This window comes from Eriocheir sinensis, chromosome 64, assembly GCF_024679095.1.
Source record: "Eriocheir sinensis breed Jianghai 21 chromosome 64, ASM2467909v1, whole genome shotgun sequence".
Lineage (NCBI taxonomy): Eukaryota > Metazoa > Arthropoda > Malacostraca > Decapoda > Varunidae > Eriocheir > Eriocheir sinensis.
In genome coordinates, this window is record NC_066572.1 from 141,540 (window position 1) to 165,000 (window position 23,461).

Genomic DNA, 23,461 nt, shown 5'->3' on the forward strand with positions numbered 1-23,461 from the left:
CCTCTTCCTTCTCCTCCTCCTCTTCCTCCTCTTCCTCCTCCTCTTCCTCCTCTTCTTCCTCTTCCTCGTCGTATCTTGCGTGAACCAGAAAAAAAAGAGACACAATAAACGAAGTCGAGAGGAAACACCCACTTTATCAGTATTCCTCCTCCTTCTCCTCTTCCTCTTCCTCTTCCTCTTCTTCCTCCTTATCGTCTCTTGCGTCAAACTAAAAAACAGAACAAAACAAGAAGCGAAGGGATAAGGAAATATCCAAATTATCTGTATTCCTCCTCGTCCTCCTCCTCCTCCTCCTCCTCCTCTTCCTCTTCCTCCTACTTCCACTTCCTGATCGTATATTGCGCCACTCCAAACGCTGTGAATGCAGGTGATAATTGATGATTCTGCAACACGGCTACCTGTCAACGCCACCACCACCACCACCACCACCTCAGCTGATGATGACGATGATGGGAGTATATAAACGGGTTCCTCTCCATTTTTCTCAGTTGTTTATTTTTGGAGGTGACAGAGAACGTGCTGCGACGCCTCCTCCTCCTCCTCCTCCTCCTCCTCCTCCTCGTTCTCGTTCTCATCTACGGTTCCTCAGCCACACCTGACATCATGGTAATTATTATATAGTGTTTTTTTGTGTGTGTGTCTTTAAGTGGTTAGGTAGCTTGGTGGTGTTGGTTTTAAAGGAGAGTTCTAGTTTTGGTTTTTGGGTGTTTTTTAAGGGTTTGTTTTGGGATAGGTTTGTGTGGTATGTTTTGTGTTTCCATATACTAAGATGTGATTGGTTGACTGTACATATATAGGAAGCTGTGTTTCTCTCTCTCTCTCTCTCTCTCTCTCTCTCTCTCTCTCTCTCTCTCTCTCTCTCTCTCTCTCTCTCTCTCTCTCTCTCTCTCTCTCTCTCTCTGTATGTGTGTTTATGTCTATCTCTCTATCTATATATCTACCTATCTGTATCTATATATCTATAACAATATATGTATTTATCTATCTTTATTTATATTTATTTATCTATCTGTATCTACCTTCCTACCTACCTATCCATCTATCTGTCTATCTATTTATATCTACCAATTTTACACTTACTTATTTGCCTATCTATCTATCTATCTATCTCTTCCTATCTACCTATATGTATCAATCTCTCTATGTATCTCATTGTCTATCTATCTGTCCTTCTGTGTATTTGTCTATCTATCTATCTAGTTGTCATTCTCCCTTTCACTCACGTGCGTCTTAGCCAGTGGGTATGCAGGGTCTTGGCGATGCAGGACAGTCATGTGTGCGTGTGTTAAGGCGCCCAGGCATGTCTCTTTAGCATCCTTATGAGATATACCCCCCTACCCTCTCTCTCTCTCTCTCTCTCTCTCTCTCTCTCTCTCTCTCTGGTAATGTTCTTTTCTCTCTCCTGCAGAAGTCGTTGCTGGTCCTCACTTCGGCCGCTTTGCTGATGTCCTTCGTCAGCGGAAGACCTCAAGGTGCGTGAGTGTGTGTGTGTGTGTGTGTGTGTGTGTGTGTGTGTGTGTGTGGGTGGGTGTGGGTGTGTTTGTGTTTTGTATTCACGCTGCCATACAGAGAGAGAGAGAGAGAGAGAGAGAGAGAGAGAGAGGTATTTATAGCCTTTCTCTTTATCTCTACCTTTTTTATCTGTTTATCTATCTCTTCTCTCCTCCATATTCATTTATTTTTCCACCCACATCTCTCTCTCTCTCTCTCTCTCTCTCTCTCTCTCTCTCTCTCTCTCTCTCTCTCTCTTTCCTCTTCTTCCTCCATTTCCCTTTCCTTCCTCCCTCTCTCATTCACCATTATTCCCTTTTCTCTCATTCTTACCTTTATTCCTTCATTCCCACAAGTATTGGCGACTTTCTGTATGCATCTATATCTAATTATCTATCTATCTTTCTCCCTCTCCTCTTCTTCCTCCATTTTCCTCTTCTTTCCCTCCGCCATTGCTCTCATGCTCACCATTATTCCTTCCTTCCCACAGGCTTTGGCGGGTTCGGTGGACACGGGGGCTTCGGCAGTGGCAGCCATGAACACGGGGGCTTTGGAGGACACGGGGGCTTCGGCGGTGGCAGCCATGAACACGGGGGCTTTGGAGGACACGGGGGCTTCGGCGGTGGCAGCCATGAACACGGGGGCTTCGGAGGTTTTGGTGGACACAGTGGCGAACATGGTGGCTTTGGTGGTTTTGGTAGTCACGAACAAGGTGGCTTTGGTGGTTTTGGTAGTCACGAACACGGTGGCTTTGGCGGTTTTGGTGGGCATAACGGTGGTTTTGGCCTCTTTAACGGTTTTGGTGGATTCGGTGGACAAGGTTTTCCCCACGACCACGGTTTCTTCTTTGGGAGAAAATGATAGCGGCGGCAAGACAGCGACGGCGACCACTTTTTTGGACCTTTCGGGGGAGGTAAGTAGCTATAGGGACGACTGCTCTCTCTCTCTCTCTCTCTCTCTCTCTCTCTCTCTCTCTCTCTCTCTCGTTCCTTCTCTCGTTTTTTTGTTTTCTTTCTTTCGTTCTTTCTTTGTTTCTTTGTCTCCCTCTTTGTCTGTCTGTCTTTCCCTCTTTCTATCGTTCTTTCTCTCTTTCTTTCTATCGTTCTTTATTTCTTAACTTCTTCCTTTCTCTCTCTCTCTCTCTCTCTCTCTCTCTCTCTCTCTCTCTCTCTCTCTCTCTCTCTCTCTCTCTCTCTCTCTCTCTCTCTCTCTCTCTCTCTCTCTTGTAATTCATTTTATCATATATTTTGTCCTGTTTGTTATGATATATATTTTTATTTTATTTTCATTGCCTTTTTCTCCCCTTTTTCTGCTTTTCTGTCTTTTTCTTCAGTATAATCACACTTAATACTTGCTCGCTTGCGTATCCTCCCTTGTGGCTACTCTTTACTGTTATCTATCATGGGAGCGGCGAGTAGCAGGCTTTTTTTTTGTACTCTTTTTGTTGCCAATCAGTCGTGTCCTTTGATGTAAAAAAAAAAAAAAAAAAAAAAAAATCTTGTCTCCTAGGATCCTCACTTCCCTATTTTTTTTTCTGTTCGTATTTCAGATTACGGAAGATAAGAGGCGCCTGTTCTTTCCATATCACGTTCCTGTGTGTGTGTGTGTTTGTCTCGCAGCACCTCCGTTTCTCTCTTCCTCGTGGACGTTGGAAAAAAAGTCTCTGATATGTTTGGAGAAAAGGAAAGAAAAAGTCTCTGATATGTTTGGAGAAAAGGAAAAAAAGGTATATACGTCTCTGATATGTTCAAAAAGGTACAAAAAAGTCCCTGCTATGTTTGGAGAAAAGGAAAGAAAAAGTCCCTGATATGTTTGGAGAAAAGGAAAAAAAGGTATATACGTCTCTGATATGTTCAAAAAGGTACAAAAAAGTCCTTGCTATGTTTGGAGAAAAGGAAAGAAAAAGTCCCTGATATGTTTGGAGAAAAGGAAAGAAAAAGTCTCTGATATGTTTGGAGAAAAGGAAAAAAAGGTATATACGTCCCTGATATGTTCAAAAAGGTACAAAAAAAAGTCCCAGATATGTTTGATGAAAAGTATAAAACAAGTTCCTAATATATTCAAAATAGGTAGAAAAAAAAAAAAAAAGGAAAATGTCCCTGATGTCTTCTAATATATTTCCCGGGTCATTTGATGTGTCTGTTTGGTTTTGTATTTATTGTTACCACGGAATTATGTTACTGGTGTTATGTATGTATTGCTTAAAAGGTTCCGATTGCTTGATATATAGACAGACCTCGGTTTGCTTGTTAGTGTTGGATACGCTATGAAAGCCATGTTAAGTAAGTAAGCAATGTTGGGAGCATCATCCTCGTCGCATTAAACCCTTGAGCCTGTGGTAGGAAGAGCTGAAATCTGTCGGAAAAAAAAAATATATACAAAACACACTATCATAAGTTGTCAATGGGCGTTTATTCTTCCCATACTGAACTCGAGGTTGAAATAAAGTGCGTTGTCAACATCTATATATCTCGTTTTATTCACTCAGGAGCCCCTAGTGGTGTTTGGTGTTTGTATGTGTCACCTCTCTCTCTCTAGTCCGTCCATAATGCATTAGGGAGAGAAGGTTAGAATTTTAAAAAGGGAGGAAGAGGAGGGCCGGTTTGGTTATTAATGAAGAAGTTGGTGGTGGTGATGGCAAAATAGTTACCGCCATTGGTATGTATTGCTGAGAGAGAGAGAGAGAGAGAGAGAGAGAGAGAGAGAGAGAGAGAGAGAGAGAGAGAGAGAGAGAGAGAGAGAGAGAGAGAGAGAGAGGAGAGGAGGCACGTGCATGACAACAACAACAACGAAACAAAAGCAGAGATAAGAGTCACAATTAATAACATTGATAAAGATGGTAGTAGTAGTAGTAGTAGTAGTAGCACGTCAGGTGTACACAACTAATTAAAGATAAGACACAATACATATACATGAGGTATCAAAGTGAGTTCATCCGACACAATGTACACTCCTGCCTCCTATGTGTGTGTGTGTGTGTGTGTGTAGGGCAGCCACCACCATGAGCCAGTCTCCTTGTCGCTAGGGAAAGGAAGATCATGATAAGCTAATGATACTTGATGCCCCGGTGAGGTGAGGCCCTGGGGACTTCTGTCTACGCCCCTTAGATTGAGTAGGGCTAATGTGCTGAGGGCGTAGCTATAGGGTTATACGGGCGACACAAACCTTTCTTGATCTTTTTCCTGCTTTTTCCTTCACTGCAATTCCCTCGCCCTCTTTCACTCCTCTCATCGCTTTTAGTTTCATTTTGGGCGTTGTCGATACTTGTGTAGAGGGACAAAGATCCGGCTATATGTGAGTCCCTTGTGCTCCCTGTCTTACTCTGTGGCCGCGAGACATGGGACCGTATTTTTAAACACTTCGTCGCCCAAGTTCACATATCTGACAAGGCTTTCGTAGGAGTTTGGGGCATTTCCAGGAGTAGCTTTATGACCCTGGTGGTAGTTTGACCCTTCTTCTGTACCTTGAACCTAAAGAATCACTCATTATAACCCGACTGACCCCCTCTGCTGTGAGACATGGGCATTTTTAAATAGGGACTTGGAGAGACGGACTGATGCCTTTAGTAATACATATCCACGCAGAATTATGGGAAATCGCCAAAATTACTTTGATTCCTCATTCAATAACCCAAATAACACTGAAATAAGGACGTGTGTGTTAGCGATACGCATACTCTGTGGCTGTGGGACATGCATGGACACTAAATGGGGACTTAGAGAGGCGGATTGATGCATTAAGTAACCAATATCTACACATAACTATAAAAGACCACTGAAATGACTTTGATTCCCTATTAAATAACGCCTATAACACTGGAATAAGGCCGTTTGTTGTAGCGGTGCGCATCCCGATCCTCACGCGTCTCGTACCTGTAGCAGCCGATCATGTTTGGGAAGAAGAAGAAGAGGAAGAGGAGGAAGAAGAAGAGGGTAAACAGAGTGGAAGAAGTCTTTATAATAGCGTTTTGGGGGCTGAGGATAGTGTGCCAGCCCTCCCTGACGGCCAGACCCATGACGGCAGCCCCCCCGCCGGCGTAGTGGAGGAAAGGAGGAGCTGAGAGAGGTGAGAGGAGGGAGGGAGGAGGTGGAGGAGGAGGTGAGGGGATGTGGAGGATTGGAGGTGACGGGGATGTGGAGGAGATGACGGGATGTGGAGGAGCTGGGAGGTGGAGGAGGAGGAGGTGAAGGGATGTGGAGGATTGGAGGAGGAGGTGACGGGGATGTGGAGGAGATGAAGGGATGTGGAGGAGGGGGGAGGTGGAGGAGGAGAGAGAGGTGATGGAGGAGGGAGAGAAGATGTGGCGGAGGAGGAGGGAGTTAAGGAGGATCTGAGAGGAGGGAGAGAAGAGGTGGATGAGGAGGTGAAGGGATGTTGAGGAGCTGACAGGAGGGAGAGGATTGAGGGAAGAGGTGGAATAGGAGATGTGGAAGTGATGGGGATTTAGAGGAAAGGAGGAGATGAAGGGATTAGGAGGAGGAGGTGACAGGGATGTGGAGGAGATGAGAGGAGGTGAAGATGTGGAGGAGATGAGCTGAGAGATGTGAGAGGAGGGAAAGAAAAGGTGAAGGAGGAGATGTGGAGGAGCTGAAAGATGTGAAGGAGGGAGGAGGAAGAAGTAGAGAAGAGGAGGAAGTGAGAGAAGATGTGAAAGAGTGTCGAGGGTGGAGAGAAGAATGGACTCAAATCAACAAGCAAACAATAGGAGACAGGTAGAAAAAATAAGGTTCAGCCATGATAAAGAGAGATAAAAAGGGTCAGATCAATAAAGATAACAAAGACAGAGGAGATAAAACTGGTGGACACAAGAACTGAGGTAAAGAAGGGATATAAATAGGTCTGCTAAGTCAAGGGAGTGGAGGAAAGGGAGTGTGATAAAAAGGAAAGTTAGGTCAGGGCAAAAATATGCAGGTTAACCAGGATTCAGAACTAGAGAAGAGAGAAAGGATGAGTTACAAGGTGGATGAGGTGAATGGAGAGCTGAATTAAAGACTGAATAGAAAGAATGATATGAATAGTGAATGTGATGTAAAGGAAAGTTCGATCAGGGCAAAAATATGCAAATTAATTAGGATTCAGAACTTTAGAAGAAGGAAAGAATGAGTTAAAAGGTAAATGAGGTGAATAGAAAGAATGATATGAATAGAGAATGTGATGTAAAGGAAAGTTAGGTCAGGCCAAAAATATGCAGGTTAATCAGGATTCACAACTTTAGAAGAAGGAAAGAATGAGTTAAAATATAGATGAAGTGAATGGAGAGCTGAATTAACCCAGAAGCTGTAGGGGATCTTGTTTCTTAAAGGTCCCTCTAAGCGATAAAAGTGAGAAAAAATCATCACTCACGCAAACCATTTCATAATATATATCAATGCATTTGTGATCAGTTTATGCATCATCTATTTTGGGGGGTTTATATCATGGCAGAAATTTGGCCCGTCGCTGGTACATGGTAAAGCCACAAATTTGGCCCGTCACAGCTACCGTGTTAAAGACTGAATAGATAAGAAGGAATAGAGGAAAGTTAGGTTAGGATATGTTGAGTGAGGCAGAAATATACATAAAAACCAGAATTCAGAAACAGAAAAGGAGGAAGGAAAGCTGAATGAGAAGACAAATGAAATGAAGATGAGGAATAGAGAGATGAACAGAAAGAATGAGAATGAAGGTCAAATCAGAAAAATTAGCCACAAAAACATTCAAGTTAGTCAGAGTTCAGAAGTAGAAAAGGTAGAAAAAACATTAAAGAAAGGTAATAATATCAATAGACTGAATATGAAGAGAAAAATCAAGGTAAAAAACATGCAGGTCAGTTAGAATTTAGTTGTAGAAAAAGAGAGAAAGAAAAAGAGTACTGGTATAAATAGAAATCAAGGGAGAAAGCTGGTCAGGTCAGGTCAAGAAATAGAGATCAGGATAAGTCAGGTCAGAACACAGTAAACAGGCAGAGAAGGTCAATGCCACACAAATCTCTCTCTCTATATATACGTACCAACACCAATCCTTTCCACTAATATTGTAACCAGAGCAGTCATGATCTTCGCCACCAAACAGTAATAACACCATTTCTACAGCTGTTTGGTTGGGTTAGCTTCTTCACCTGTTTATTATGCAAGAGTCAACCAGCATCTTCACAACCATTTCTACAGCTGTTTGGTTGGGTTAGGTTACTTTAGCTATTCGGTTGGGTTATCTTCTTGACCTTTTTAGCATGCAAGAGTTAACCAGCATCTTCACTCCTTCATATTATTGTAAACAGGCTTTTTTGTTTTCTTTTTCACTTTCGTTTTTCCGCACATAAGAGGTCAGGTTAGGTCAACTTTTTTTTGTTTTTGTTTTGTTTCTTCTCTTTATTTATTTATTTTTTTTTTTTTTGGGGGGGGGTACATGAGAGGTCAGGTCACGTTAGGTCTGAGGCAGGTTAGGTCAGGTCCGGTTTGTAGTTGGAACACTTACCATATCCGTCACCAGACAGTAATAACCACCATTTCTTTGGTTGTTTGGGTAGATTAGGTTACTTTAGGTGTTTGGTTAGGTTAGGTTACTTTAGTTGTGTGGTTGGTTTAGGTTACTTCAGCTGTTTTGTTGCATTAGGTTACTTATTTTGTGGTGGTAGTTTCCTTTACTTGGTGGAGCTAGGTTAACCATATACTTTTTTTTCTCTTCCCTTTCTTTCCTTCCTTTCTTTTCTTTCTTTCCTTTCCTTTCCCTTTATCCTTGCTTCTTTTCTTCCTTTCTTTCTCTCATGCCTTTCTCTTCCTTCCCTTCTTCCTTTCCTTTCTTTCCCTTCTTCCTTCTTTTCATCCATTCTTCTTATCTTTCATTGTTCCTTTTTCTTCTTTCTTTCCCTTCCCTTCCCTTCCTTTCCTTTCCTTCCTCTCCCTTCCATTCCTTGCTTTCTCATAGTTAATCAAAGACGGACAAAACTGAATCACTCGCTTTCCTCTTATTTCCCCGAACAGACGCACCATTGCCATGAACTTCCCAGAGGTACGAGCCATGGGCGGCGTAGGGTTAGGGGGCGCAGGACTACCCCCCACCCACACCCCGACCACCCCCACACCCACCCAAACAGACTCCAGCCTTCCCCCAGTACCCCCACCAGTCCCGTCACCCCCCGAGGCCACCCCGTATCTAAGTTTCCAGAGCACCCCAGGCCTGTCCTCCCCACCTGCCGTCTCCCACCCCAGCATAGCGACCATGTGGGGTATCGGGGGGTTCACGACGCCCCCCATGCCCACCCCGCCCCCCGTAGTCTGCCCCAACACCATCGCCTCAACACTGGGTATTCCGCAGATGCCAAATGTGACGTATTTTAACTCCCGTGCTCCCATGGGCTTCAATTTTAGGTGAGTCGAGTTTTTGTTTTGATTTCTTTTTGATATGTTTTGTTTGCAGAGGTTTTTTTTATGGTATCAATTTTATGTTGTGTTTGTTTTGTGTTGCTTTGAGGTTTGTGTTGCATTCTTATGGGCATGTTTTCTTATTTTTGTGTTTGTTGAGGTAGTGTTGTTAATATATTTTGTTTACTTATTGCTATCCTATTTCTTTTTCTATTCTTAGCATAATTATGGAATGGCATTTTATCTTTTGTCTGTATTTTAATATGTTGCTCTGTTTTCTTATAAGTCTGATCTTTTATTTTATTTTCCTCAGTTCTTTTACATAAATGAAGGACATAAGAACATGCACTAAGTAATGGGAACTCATATTTATTTTCTCCCTCTTGGCAGAATGGCCGGGAGTCTCAATGGAGTCCCTTATGTGTTCAAACGCAAGCCAGAGGAGGAACCGGAGGAAATGTAAGTGAGAAAAAAAGATATATTTAGAGAGAGATGGATAATAGAGTGACATTAGTGATAACAGAGAACCACACACCAAGGTCCCCGTCTAATGCCGTTCCTCCGCCCCACAGCAAGCAGGTGGCCAAGCAGCACATCAGTGAGGAGAGGATGATGGCCCACCTCAACTCCCTCCACCTATCAGACCGCTACTGCAACCACCGCCTCGGGAAGGGCAAGGTGAGGGTGAGTAGGGGGCTCAGGTGGAGTGTGGGTTGTATGTAGAGCAGAGGTTCTCAATCTTTTTTCAGTGATGGCGCCCTGAACTTATATAAACCCTTTTGTGGCACCCCCCCCCCCCCCACACACACACACACATGAATTAACTTCTTATACACAATTGTACCTGTTTGAATTACTTTAATTAATGAATTAAAATTGTTATCCATACTCAAACCAAAATTAACATACGGTACAGTACATGCCCAAACAGAACTCATCAGTCGAATTAGATTAACTTAAGAGTTACAAATGCAGACTAACATGAAAAGAAGAAAAAAAAATGATTCAAAATTTATGATGATCTTGTGGCACCCCTAGGCACTGTCCACGGCACCCCAGGGTTCCGCGGCATCCAGTTTGAGAACATCTGGTGTAGAATGTGGACTGAACATGTTTTCTCTGATTTTTCACTTTATTGATTATTTTAATACATCTCCATCGTGCCGTGGTTATTGTCCCAAACTGTAAATCTGTGAGCCTGGGTTTGAATCCTGGCTCAGGTAGTCAGTGTGCAGACCATCCATTTGTTAATTCTTTTGGTATGGTTGAAAAATGGGTACCTGAGGAAACCTGGGGAAAGTAAACTGGTAACCTGGATGTTGCACTGGCCCTGTGTCGGGTTAATGGGTTCTCACTCACCACAAGATCAAGAGCCAATGTTACAGAGTTTAGCAGCTTAAAGCATATGCTCCTTATTTTACCTGTATTTATGGTGCTATATCTGTTTTCTTGCTCCTTCACCTACCTTATCCTTTTTTTCCAAGATTCTGCTTCTTACCTAACCTGAGAATGGGACCACAGAGGCAACAGGAGTGTATGATTTGGGTGACAAGTATCTGGATGAGGACAACCAGGACTAACTAACCTAACCTCTCCTCACCATCCACAGCTAAGGCGGAAGGGCGGTGTAACTGTGGCTGGAGTGACAGGTGGAGCAGGGGGCGGAGCAGGTGACATAGACGAGGATGAAGGTCTCGGGGGTGAAGGGGCGATGTCGCTGGACGGCTCACCCATCATCGCCTCTGCCTCGGACCTGCAGGGAGCGCCGCGCCTGGTTATCGCCGATGAGGTGAAGCGGATAGTGCCAGGAGAGTCCAAGCTGCCTGAGTCCATCCTGAAGAAGCTGTGAGTGGCTGGCGGGTGATTGGTGGAGTTTTATTGGTTTGGTTCGGGGTCATTGATTAATTTAGTGCTTATTTACGTATACAGTAAACTCCCGTGATATCGCGGTTCATTCTTCGTGGTCCCGGTATTTCGCGTTTTTTTCTGCAAGGCCTATTAATTTTGATATCGCGTATATTTTCGCCATTTCGCGGCATTCCGCTGCATTGTTTATGAGTTTAAATCTCACGTGTCACGATAGAATGGCTGTACGTACCGATTCAGCCAATCAGAGCGTCGGTATTGTTTTCTTGGCTGCTGATTGGCTGTTGTGTTCTAGAAGCATCTCGCTGCTTTGCATCTCACAGGGAGAGAAGCTGTTCGTCTTGTTATGTCTCAGTTCCGCGTGTCTCCCTACAGTTTATGGTGTCACTCATAACAAGAATGCCACCCAAACGCCCATCATCTAAGGCTTCTGGTGAGCCAAAGAAGAAGAGGAAGTTCCTGACGATTCAGGAGAAGGTGTAACTTCTCGATATGATAAAGGAAGGACAGAGTTACGCTGCCGTAGCCCGCCATTACGGTATGAATGAGTCAACGGTTCGCTACATCAAGAAGGATGAGAAGAATATCAGGGTGTTTAAATGTGTCTATTGTTTTAACCCTTTCATTGCTAATCGCTCACAGTGGGACTATCCCCCCAGGCGCACTCGGGCAGCCCAGCGGGGGGAGGGGGGTCTCTTTTAACCGCTGTATCTCAAAAACTATCCATCACAGCTAAAAACAAAAACACCATTGGAAAGAGGAGGCCAAGATCTATAAGATTCAGTTATGTAAGCCTCTCCTGCGAACGTACAGGCACGTTCAGGGGGTGTTGCCTGTGAAGACGTACATCCACAAGTTACTCGTCCATAGATTTTCCGCGCTTTTCCACGCTAGGCTGATACAATTTTCCACCAAATTTAGTGGAAAACCCACTGAATTGGCAATGCTGTGGGGTGAGAAATAGCGTTGGAACACTCATACGCGGGAAATTTGAGTGTGACTGGCGCTCGCAGCGAGCACCACCAGCAACTTACGCTAGTCCTCGCTGCGAGTATTTAGCATTGAAAGGGTTAAAAGTGTTTTTAAAGACCTTAAAATGCTTTTAAAAGTACCATAAAAGTTATAAAAACATGCCTAGGGTGTATTTAAATAGAGTGTTTATTTTTTGCGGATTTTCACTTATCGTGAGTGGGTCTGGAACGTAACCCCCGCAATGGAGGGAAGATTACTGTATACATGTATATATATCTGTGTGTGTATGTGTGTGTGTGTTCAGGTGGTTGTTTTAAGGCTAATTTGTGTATGTTTACATGATGTTTTTTGTTTATTAGTTTCAGTCAATGCCTTCTCTTGTCTGCTTAGCGTTATTTCTTCTTTTTAGATTTGTTTGAATTTGTTTGTTTTCCTTTTCTCTGAGTAATTGGTGGGACAAGGTTAACCACGTTTCTTTCTTTCTCTATCCTTTCTTCCTCTCCTTTCTTCCCTTTCTTCCTCTCCTTTCTTTCTGTCTTCCTTTTCTTTTCTTTTTTCTTTCTCTGCTTTCTTTCCTTTCTTTCCTTCCACTTTTTCCTTTCTTCCTCTTTGTCTTTTGGTTATTCTCAAACTGTTCTCGGCTTATGATGATTTCCATGCCAAAGTTGTTTTTAGTTTTTAGAGCTTGTTTTTTCAATGTTCCTTTGTTTTTTGAGACAATCACTGAGTTGGTCACTGGAGTACAAATAGACTTGACCCTGATTTGACTTAATTTACAAACATGGCCAACCATGAGCTAAGACCATAAGATACCCTTACCTAACTTAACCTTACCTAACCAACCATACTATAAGATACCCTTACCTAACCTAACCAACCTAACCATAAGATACCCTTACCTAACTTAACCTTACCTAACCAACCATACTATAAGATACCCTTACCTAACCTAACCAACCTTACCATAAGATACCCTTACCTAACCAGTCTTACTATAAGATACCCTTACTTAACCTTACCTAACCAATCTTACTATAAGATACCCTTACCTAACCTAACCTAACCTAACCAACCTTACCATAAGATACCCTTACCTTACCTAACCTAACCAACCTTACCCTAAGACACCATTGCCTAACCTTACCTAACCAACAATGGGTACCGACAACTATCTTAATGTATTACCTATTATTTTCTATTATTTTCCAGCAAAGGACTAGTTGATTTGCCATTTGATCTGTTGAATCGAGGGTCGAGTGTACAACTTACCCATGTGTCTCTAACTTTTCCATGCCACTCACAGGACCCATGGATGAGTGATTAATTATACTTGAAATGGAAAGAAATGAATGATAGCAAAAAAGGGACATGTAGATAAAACTAATGGCCTGAAATGGAAAAAAAAAGAGTGGAGGAATACCGACGAGTGATAAAAAATGTAAACAAAGCGATAAAGAAACCCAGCTAATTATTTTCCTCTATTATTTTTCAGGAACAGAGTAGTTGATTCCCCTTTTAGTCCATTAAATCAAGGGTTGAATTTACTCCTTTTATAGCTGTTGTGTCTCTAGGTCTTCCCCAACCCTTACAGGACCCAGCCCAGCATGGAGGTTGTCCTGTGGCAGCCTCCCACCAACATCCTGCGCACTGTCATCCCTCCGAGCATCGACAACCAGATCAAGGCATCCCAGAGCACCACCACCACCGCCACCACCTCCACCTCCTCCGCCACCACCTCCACCGTCTCCTCTAACGTCGTCTCCAGCACCACCTCCTCCTCGTCCTCATCCCCCGACTCCGGCATCTCCATCACCTCACCTCCACCAGCGAGCGACTCCTTTATCGGGCGGAACTCAAGCATCGTTTCGCCCTCCATATCCACCGCCCTGAACGAAGCTGTGGCCGCCGCTGCTGCTCGTGCTGGTGGTGGTGGCGGAGGCAGCTGTGTCACGTCCCCACAAGGCTTCCCCAGCCCGTCAAATGACCCTAACCTGTCTCTCGGGGCTGTTGGTAGTGGGGGTTCTGGTGGTGTCTCCGGGAACTTCGCCGCACCATCCGCAGAGCTTGGCCTGGACCTCCTCTCCCTGCCATCCACCTCCTCAGGGTCCCGGGGCAGTGGCTTCCTTCCGCTGCCCCTCCGCCGCCCCGCCAGTCCGCTCCCAGACCCAATGGCGGATGATGATTTCTCCGAGCGGATGGAGTTCAATAACAACAATGGTAACGCGCCTAACTTCATGTGGCTTGAGGAGAACAACAACACGGCTCTTATGGATCTGAACGCCGTTGAGCCACAGCGAGCCGCCGCAGCCGCCCCAGCCGCCGCCCCCGCCCAGCTGCCACCACAGCCGCCACTCCCCGAGGATCTGCCGGATTTCCCCGACTCTGATGATATGGATTTATAACACTGCCGTCTTCATTGTCACCGCCACTCCAGCCGCCATGTGTGACCTCCCTCGGCCACCACTGCCCTAAGTTACCGAATCTACCTATAGGGTGGCAGGTCTTGTTAGTAGTGGTCTGTGCACACACACACACACACACACACACACACACACACACACACACACACGCACGAAAGGCTGGTCGGGAAAGAAAGCAAGCGAGTGTGTGTTCCAAGGTATATAATTGAGAATGACCAAATCGAGTGTGTTTGTTTCTGCCACGTCAACAAACACACTCGTTCCTTGAGGCAGCAGAAGAAAGAGTGCGGTACAAACAGACAGACAGACAGACAGAGCCGCCAACGGTGTGCTGCTCAGATCCAGTGCAACAGAAACACAAGAGCGGGACACAATACAAGGCTGGCGGAGTGCAACATACATACACATACATAAAGTGCGACACAGGCTTAGTAGTAACACATTGCCACATTATCCCTTGCCTGAGACACTTAGTATTTGCACTCACTCACTGGTGGCGGAAACACTGATCATAACACCCTCATGGCACAAGGAATAGAACGAGGAAGCAGTGAAATCTAATCAGGAACGTCATGGAAGACTCGATAGATATTTACCGATGAGTGATAAACTGTAAATGATATGTAGAGTAAGGAAACTAATGATAGGGAAAAGTGGGATAGTTTAAGAAGATGGGTGAAAACAGACCAATGTAGTTTCTAATTCGGAATGTTAGATGGAAGAGCGGACTAAACTAACACATACAAATGAATGATGAGTTGTAGATGGTGTGTATTAAATGGTGAAACTAACAGTGGAAGAAATTGGGTATGAACTTAGAATGGAAAGGTGAAAGACAGGCCAGTGAGTTTGGGTACGGAATGTTAGCGGAGAGCGAACAAATATGGATGAGTGATTAATTATACGAGAAATGTAAAGAAGCGAATGATAGCAAAAAAGGGAAAACTTGAAATAGAAAATAAGGAAATGAATGATAGGAAAAAAAGGGACATGTAGATAAAACTAATATCCAGAAAGGAAAATAAGAGTGGAGAAATTCCGACGAGTGATGAAAAATGTAAATGAAGTTAAAAATAAGGAAATAAATGACGTAAAAAACAAACTTGACATACCAGGTAATACTTAACGTTATTACCAGATGGCCAGAAGGAAAAATACAAAAAAAAAAAGTAGTAGACATTCTAGTTTTACATAGATTCTTCATTTTTCTGTATATCATCTGTTTCCTGTCTTTGCACTCCCTTCTGGATACTGAAGATACATGGGTGTTTGAGGGTACTGCTGTGTCCTTCAGACTCGTAAGCTCCCCTGTTCATTTTTCAAGAGTAACCTCCCTTCCACCCCATTCTACTTTTTCATATTCATTTTTTCTGTATATCATCCATTTCCTCTCTTTGCACTCCCTTCTGGATACTGAAGATACATGGGTTGGAGGCTACTGCTGTGTCCTTCAATCTCGTAAGCTCCCCTGTTCATTTTTCAAGAGTAACCTCCCTTCCACCCCATTCTAGTTTCATGTATTCAGTATTTCTGTATATCATGTTTCCTCTCTTTGCACTCCCTTCTGGATACTAAAGATACATGGGTGTTTGAGGCTACTGCTGTGTCCTTCAGTCTCGTAAGCTCCCCTGTTCATCTTTCAAGAGTAACCTTGCACTCCATTCTAGTTTTATATGTATTCATTTTTTCTGTATATTGTCCATTTCCTCTTTTTGCACTCCCCTCAGGATGCTTAAGATACATAGGGACTGGAGGCTGCTGTGTGCCCTTCTGTCTCATAAGCCCTCATGTTCATCTTTCAAGAGTAACCTCCCTCCCACCCCATTCTAGTTTAACATGGATTCATTTACTGTATATCATCTGTTTCTTCTCTCTTTGCACTCCCTTCAGGATGCTAAAGGTACATGGGATACGAGGATGTTGCCGTGCCCTTCAGTCTCAAGTCCCCATGTTCATCTTTCAAGAGTAACCTCCCCTTCCCTCCTTCCTTCACCTTTCCTCACAGTTCCATTATTTGCCTTTGTATACATGTAAAGAGAATGCTTCACCGACAGAGCTCAGTCCTCTGTCCCACACAACTTGTATGCATCTTTTTATATAGTTCACCTTGCATTCACTATGATGAGGGATGTTTGCTGGTCTATGTGCACTGTTTCGGTTGGTACTCATGACGGAGATGATAGTACTGTGGAGGATTGAGCTGAGATGTAAGAATTGATTTTAAAATATATACGTATACTCTGTTGATTGATGAGCATAAGGGAAAATAAGGACATCAAATGAAAAGAAGAGAAAGAATTTATTAGCATTTGTTTCTATGGGTCTCGGACTTCGATTAAGATATGAAAAATTGAGGCAAGATGTATAATGATTGAAGTTAAAGATGTATAATGATTGAAGTTAAAATATAGATCAATCAGATTTTATTTGAAGGAAAATTGAGCTGAGATATAAAGTTTGAAGCCAAACTAAACTAAAGAAAACATTGGATGAGGGTGTGATGACATAGAGAATCACTGGGCCTAGATAGAGGCTGGTGAAGACTTGAGCAAAGGGTAGGGCCAACACTGGGTAGGCAAAACTAATACATGAGAAAAAGATGAAAAAAAAAAAAAGGCTTACCAATAATTCACTTCTATTCCTCGACTCGGTTTACCAAAGTTAGCATTCTCTCCCAACACGAGTACTAATTGGAACAGTGCGTACAGACTGGTGGACATGCCGTGATATCCCCATTCATGTACAAGTTGAAATAGATAAGTATAAGGGGAGGGAGATAAGTACCATATGAATCTATAAGTATACAGTGTAAGTTGAGGTATTAATACATCATGTAGTGAACTAAGATATAACATACAACTAAGATATACATTCATATTCACACTTCACCTTCATATGGAGATTATTAAGTCAGTGTGTCCGTGAGTATTGGAACGATGCACTGCCGGAGGTGAAATGTATGTATGTACTATAGACGAGTCTCCGGAAAGATAGGATATATATATATTATTTTTCCTTAATCTGTTGAAGGTCCGTAAAGTGTGACTATTTCCTCGCATAATTAAAAGATGTGGCAGACTCGTAGCTACTTGTTTCTGTTGATCGTTTGCTATATAAGTTAAATTTCGTGTTGAAGAAGCAAAGGAAATATTAGTCAAGTCGTTACTATTAATACTATTACGATTATTATTATTATTATTATTATTAGGTTCAAGCATAGTCCACCAGTCCCTTGCTAGCTTACTAAAGGATATGTGGCTGACTCCTTTCTGTACCTCTTGTTTGTTTTTGTCGATGTTCTTTTAGTGTTAGTTGATGAATTCCGAGCTAAAGAAGAGAATAATTGGTGAGGCATTTCGTACCCTTATATATGTATAGTTATAAACATGGCCCGTCCCTCGCTTCAAGGACGGGGCCAAATCATGCTTATTTTGGTGGACTTCTTTGACGGTAACCTAGAATTTGCGTGGAGGAAAATAAATGTCGAGGTATTTTTATCATGTGCCGTAGTTGCGAAAGGTGACTCATCCTCCTCCTTTGCTTGATAAATGAGGCTGAATTTTTTGTTTTGTCGACGATATTTTCCCGTAAGCCGAAATTCGCGCGGGAAAATGACCATTGACGAGGCATTATTACTCTTATCAAATAGTTTACGGCGCAGCCCAGACAGTGTAGTACTATTATTGCTTTGAAGACGGGCCGGCCTGATTTGTTGTACCTGGTTTGTGGGAAATCTCTCAGTTTCTTCGTTTACGTACGGCAGATTGAAGGAAGGAAAGGAGAAAAGGTGCTGAGAAGGGAAGGGAAAGCAAAGTGCAATTATGTGAGTTATGACGGAGTGTGTGTGTGTTGGATTTGTCAAGTAATACGGTGATGTCAAAAGAGTGTTAGAAGCTATTGAAGGGAACGGAAGACAGGAGTGCTTTCTGTTTGATGAAGAGAGTGTTTTAGTGAATGTAAGGGAAGGACTATGGCAGCAGAGTGACTGTATATACTCTATCATTACCTCTTACAAACACAAGTGAAAAGAATGCCTATAAACGGAAACAAGAGGCATCAAAACGATTTCCATATATATAAACAGAGTAAACAGAGGCACCAGCTGTAATGTTAGAGTTCCCTTGTACATACAAAGTGTGTAATACAAGAATACCCTTTGAAACAACACAATATTCATGGAAACGCGGAACGAAAAAGGAAAATATGAAAAAAAACGAGACTGTAGTGACGAGGGTGAGGGGAAGGACGTAATATGGAAAGTGTGATGACGTGAATGGAAGCCGAACGAAAAACTATCAGCCAGTTAATTAGTGTTGAAGGGAGTGTCGGGTGAAGAGAAATGTGATACGGCAACACATGGAAAACTGAGTGGAGGAAAAACAGAAGTGCTTTTAGAGTAGATTAGGTATAGCGCTGGATAAAGGGGGATGGAGGGAGTGAAAGAGAGAGATGAGAGATAGGAAAAGAGAAAACAAACAAAATATAGATAAAAAAAATGATTGAAAGAGTTGGTTGAATGCAAGTTGATGGTGTGTGTGTTGTGAGGGAGTTAGTTTATCAGAGGATTTCAGAACGTGAGTGGAAGAAAGAGAAAGAAAAGAGATAAAAAGGAAACAGGGAATACAACAGAATAAGAAAAACAGGAAAAAATAACAAGTGTGAAAAAGAGAAATATTGCTTAGTAAGAGTGAAAGAAAGAGAAGGAAAGAGATAAAGGGGAAAAAAGGTGAGAAATATAAAAAAATGATTAACAAAAAGACATTATAAAGTTCAGTGAAAGAAAGAAAACATTGAACATAACAGAACAGAAATTGAATATAATGAAAGAAGAATAGCAAGTGTGAAAAAAGGAATGATTGCCAAGTATATATAAGAATAGAAAGGAAGGGATAGAGGGAAAGGGAGGGGAAGAATAAAAGAGTGAAGGAGACGAAGAAAACCATTACAAACATAAGTGATACAAAGATCGGTATTATAAGTCACTTTCGCTTCTCACATCATCTATTTCTGAAGGCCAAAGAGGAGGACAGTCGGGATCTAATGAGTGTTTCTTCAGGTTCACGGTACAGAGGAAGGGTCAAACTACCACCAGGGTCATAAAGCTACTCCTGGAAATGCCCACAACTCCTACGAAAGCCTTGTCAAATATGTGTTCTTGGGCGGCGAAATGTCTTGTAATACTATCTAAAGAACTAACTCTGCCATTATCATCCTCCCTTTGTAAGCATAAGTAGCGTTACACAGTTAGTTATACAGGGTCAGGAAGGACGAAGAGAGGAAGGGAAGACGTATATTAGGTACATTATATATATATAGACTCTATTATCGTTTTCTGCAAGGGGACGCATACTACACACACACACATCACGTTCCCTTGTGGAGTATAAGTAATATGTATGTAGTATGATTATGTATATGTTTCTGTTTTTTCTTCCCCCCTCCTCGGTAGCAGTTCAATTTCGCTTCGTAAGATACTATTTCAAGAACGTTTTATTTTTGGTGTTTTTTGTTTGTATCTTCGTGTGGCATCCATTCATTCATTCAGAGTTTGTTGAGAGAATATTATTGGTTGTTGTTGCTCTTGTGTTAGGAAAGTTGTTTGTTGCTCTATTAAGTAAAAAAAAGGAAGAAAACGTAGTAGTTTGTAAATGATTCATACTACTTTGCCGATGATGGAAAACAAGGAAATCAACAGACATACAGAACCTAAATAAAAAAAGAATATTATTGAATTTTCTTGATGATGGAAAAAAAACGAGAAATTAAAATGCATATACACAGAACCTAAACAAGAAGCGTTACTAAATTTTGCCGTTGATGGAAAAAAAAAGAGAAACCAAAATGCATACAGAAACTAAATGAACACAATACAGTTACATAATTTCCAGTACACTTCTGAATTGGTGTAAATGATAATGACAGACAAACAATAATGATAAAAAGGAAAACACTGCTACCTACATATTTCACGGGGACTTACTTATATATCGTACGAAGAAAGGTTCACTTCCATACCGTACCATAGTCGATTGTTAATACAGCCTTCTACATTGCCTCCCAGCTTTCATAGTCATCCTCAGTGATCTGTTTTTTCTATTATTGTTTTGTTAGTATTTTCCATTAGTCTTTTTTTTTACGGTAATTTACTGCGTGTTATCATTGTTTTCTTTCCAGCTATTTAGTGATTATTATGTGTTAAGTCGTGTTAGCTAGTTGGCCGCTATTTTTAAGTTCTGATAATCTTTTTTTTCTTTTTCGCATACGTTCAGAGATGGCTGAGTGTGTGTGTGTGTGTGTGTGTGTGTGTGTGCGTGCTTGTGTGTCATCCGAACGCCTGCCTGGAGGGTCATAGTTCTAAGTTTTTTTCACATTTTTCTACTTCAGTTTGTTTTCTAGTATTTCTTTCAATTTAGGAAAAGCACTTAGGTAGAGAGAAAAAGAAAGAGAGATGAAGAGCCATGTAGTATATATGTAGTTAGTTTTTTTTTTCTTTATTTCTTTGTGTTTTCATTTCTATTAATACTCAGACGTCACTGATTATTATTATTATTATTATTATTATTATTATTATTTTGATTATTATTATTATTATTGCATCTTGTTAGTCATATAGAGGCATTTAGCTGATTAAGCTGTAGATCAGTTTACTTTTATTATCATTGTTATATTTTTATTTATTTATTCATCTTTTTTATATTCGCAAAGTTCACAAAAAAAAAACGTTAGTTCAGTTCGTCGCTTTGAAATGTTTCATCGAGGCGTTTGTTTCACTCTCTCGTTTCCATTCGTTTAATTTTTTCATCTCAAACATGTAAGACGTTTCAATTATTTTTATTCATCTTGTTTTTGTATGTACCTTTATTTCGTTCCACTTCTTACCTCAAGTTTTATTTTTTGGTACAAACAAACATGCACTTCAGAATTAGTACTATGATAATTTCCTTCCTTATGTTTATTTATGTTATCTCAATTTTGTACTTCCTTTTTTTCTCTTCATTTTTTGACACAAACTTGCACCCGGAATTACTGTCCTATAATAATGTCCTTCCTTATGTCTTGTATTTTTTTTATTTTCTTACTTTTCAGCGTGTCCAGTTTAATAATTTCCCAGTCCAAACATTAAAAGAAGCCATTTGTTATTATTTTCTTTTTCCACTTATTTTTTTTCGTGCCTTTTTGCTTCTTACCTCAAGTTTCATTTTTCGAGACAAATGTGCGCTCGGAGTTACTATGATGTCCCTCCTTATGTATTTTTATTTCATATTATTTCGTCTTGTCGGGTTTAAATAATTTCCCGGTTCACATGTTTTAAAGAAGCTGTATGTTATGGAAGAAAAGCTACCCACTATAATTTCCTTCGGTACTTTTTTATTTATTCATATTTTTACAGCTTGTCGAGTTAAATAATTTCCCAGTTCACATTTTAAAAGAAGCTGTTTGTTATGGAAAAAAGCTACCTACTTTAATTTCCTTCTCTTTTTAATCTATTCATGTTTTTTAGCTTCTCGAGTTTAATAATTTTCCAGTTCAGATGTTTAAAAGAAGTTGTTCATTATTTTCTTTTTCCACACCTCACTGACGCCGTTTGAAAAAAAGCGGTTTGTTATGGAAAAGAAAAGCTCCATACTATAATTTCCTTCCTTTCTTTTTAATCTATTCATGTCTTTTTTTGAGCTTCTCGAGTGTAATCATTTCCCAGTTCACATGTTTTAAAAGAAGCTGTTTGTTATGGAAGAAAAACTACCTTGTATAATTTCTTTCCTTTTTAATCTATCCATGTTTTTTTTAGCTTCTCGAGTGTAATAATTTCCCAGTTCACATGTTTTAAAAGAAGCTGTTTGTTATGGAAGAAAAACTACCTTGTATAATTTCCTTCCTTTCTTTTTAATCTATTCATATCTTATTTTGAGCTTCTCGAGTGTAATAATTTCCCAGTTCAAAGATTTCAGTAAGCCGTTTGTTTATTATCTTTTTCCACACCTCACTGATACCGTTTATTATTATGCTGCCGCTGCTGTCCTCCGTCATACCTCCGCTGAGAAACAAAAAATAATAATATACCAAACGTTACTTTTTTGTCCATTGCAGTATTACCATAAACTGTACAGTCATGATTATGTGTGTGTCATTGACCTACTTTTTATTGCTGACATTCACTATCAATCACCATCACCTTACACTTTCACTATCATCATCACTCACTATTATTATTAAACCTATTCTGCTTGCTTACATTCACTATCACATCTTCACCTTACACTATCAGAAACCTCACTATCACTACCACCACCACCATCATTATCACTGTCACTATCTATCACTACCACAATCACTATCACCATATCCTCACCATTACCCACCATCATTATCACCACACCCTTACTAACTTGCTTTCATTATCATCACCATCACCACCATCACCATAATCTTCACCATCACCACCAACACCATCACTACACACTCGATCTCTTCTCCTTTTTTCACTATCACTCATCCTCACCACCACCACCATCACCACTGACATCGATCATTAACATCGCCATCACCACTAACATCAGTGCCCATCTTCATCTCCACCATCACCTCTCCTTCATTCTCACTACTCAAAGCTACACGTATATATATTGTGAACACGATGTCATGGCCTTTAATACTTCCAAGGCCTCGGGTAGAGTTATCCTGATCTGTTCCAACTCTTCCCGCTTTCAACGTTATATATGTATATGCTGCGAAGGCTACGATGTGACAAGGCTTTAATATTCTCTCCGGCATGAGGTTGAGTTGATTGTTTGATATGTATACCAACTACGTCATACATGCACACTCTCTGTCTCTCTCACACCCACCCCCACACACACACACACTCACACACGGAGAGATGTCAAGTAGCCTGTTTTTCTTATTTATTTTGGTTATTTTTACGCCTATCACTTTAAGCTTTATGTGTCTGGTTATAACATTTTATCACGACTTGTTATTCCTTTCTTATTAATGCGGTTTTTATACTTGTTTATTCTCTACTTTCTCAAACTACGAATTTACAAACTTTTTTAATAGATCGTCAAGGTACCGAATCCAGTGAAGCTAAGTCTAGTTAACATGTTATTCCATTATTATCAAGCGTACAGACTTGATTATAACAGTAACTTGTAGAATATCTCACTATCTTCATTAGTATCCATATTTTAACCCTTACATGTGTTGTTTGTTGCTAAATCGAGCTAATACCACAAGCGCTTCAGTTTATCTCCGAGCGGATCGGTGCTCTGAGGCTGCTGGCAAATCTCTCGCCCCTGATTGGCTGGCCGGGGGACATGAGCCGCATCCTAATTGGCTAATAGTAAGGTACACCGTGATTGGTCGAGGCCATTA

General features: G+C 41.3%; 2 protein-coding genes across 7 annotated transcripts; both read left to right on the forward strand.

The window, feature by feature from the left end:
* Positions 1–446: 446 nt before the first annotated feature.
* Positions 447–3,956, forward strand: LOC126987085 (uncharacterized). 5 transcript variants are annotated; one of them, XR_007740162.1, is made up of 5 exons: positions 447–606; positions 1,409–1,472; positions 1,982–2,404; positions 3,041–3,184; positions 3,464–3,956. XR_007740162.1 is itself a non-coding variant. In XM_050843752.1 (4 exons), exons 1-3 carry the CDS (start codon positions 604–606, stop codon positions 2,350–2,352), a joined length of 438 nt encoding a protein of 145 aa, XP_050699709.1. In that variant the 5' UTR covers positions 447–603; the 3' UTR covers positions 2,353–2,404; positions 3,041–3,430. The 5 variants fall into 5 exon arrangements, 1 of the variants encoding a protein (XP_050699709.1); XR_007740160.1 differs by lacking the exon at positions 3,464–3,956 and adding an exon at positions 3,324–3,430 and having other exon boundaries at positions 3,041–3,217; XR_007740159.1 differs by lacking the exon at positions 3,464–3,956 and adding an exon at positions 3,218–3,430.
* A 1,421-nt stretch (positions 3,957–5,377) lies between these two features.
* On the forward strand, positions 5,378–22,204 carry LOC126987086 (NHS-like protein 1). 2 transcript variants are annotated; one of them, XM_050843753.1, is made up of 6 exons: positions 5,378–5,556; positions 8,451–8,837; positions 9,222–9,290; positions 9,404–9,515; positions 10,441–10,676; positions 13,261–22,204. In XM_050843753.1, exons 2-6 carry the CDS (start codon positions 8,464–8,466, stop codon positions 14,069–14,071), a joined length of 1,602 nt encoding a protein of 533 aa, XP_050699710.1. In that variant the 5' UTR covers positions 5,378–5,556; positions 8,451–8,463; the 3' UTR covers positions 14,072–22,204. The 2 variants fall into 2 exon arrangements, with proteins under 2 accessions (XP_050699710.1, XP_050699711.1); XM_050843754.1 differs by having other exon boundaries at positions 5,379–5,556; positions 9,404–9,509.
* The last annotated feature ends 1,257 nt before the right edge of the window (positions 22,205–23,461 follow it).

Excerpts from the sequence above, each read along its gene's own strand:
- LOC126987086 (XM_050843753.1), top strand. The coding sequence starts at position 8,464 with ATGAACTTCCCAGAGGTACGAGCCATGGGCGGCGTAGGGTTAGGGGGC. Across the intron at positions 8,838-9,221 it reads CCCATGGGCTTCAATTTTAG|AATGGCCGGGAGTCTCAATG; the intron begins GTGAGTCGAGTT and ends CCCTCTTGGCAG. Across the intron at positions 10,677-13,260 it reads GAGTCCATCCTGAAGAAGCT|GACCCAGCCCAGCATGGAGG; the intron begins GTGAGTGGCTGG and ends CAACCCTTACAG.
- LOC126987085 (XM_050843752.1), top strand. Across the intron at positions 1,473-1,981 it reads CGTCAGCGGAAGACCTCAAG|GCTTTGGCGGGTTCGGTGGA; the intron begins GTGCGTGAGTGT and ends TCCTTCCCACAG.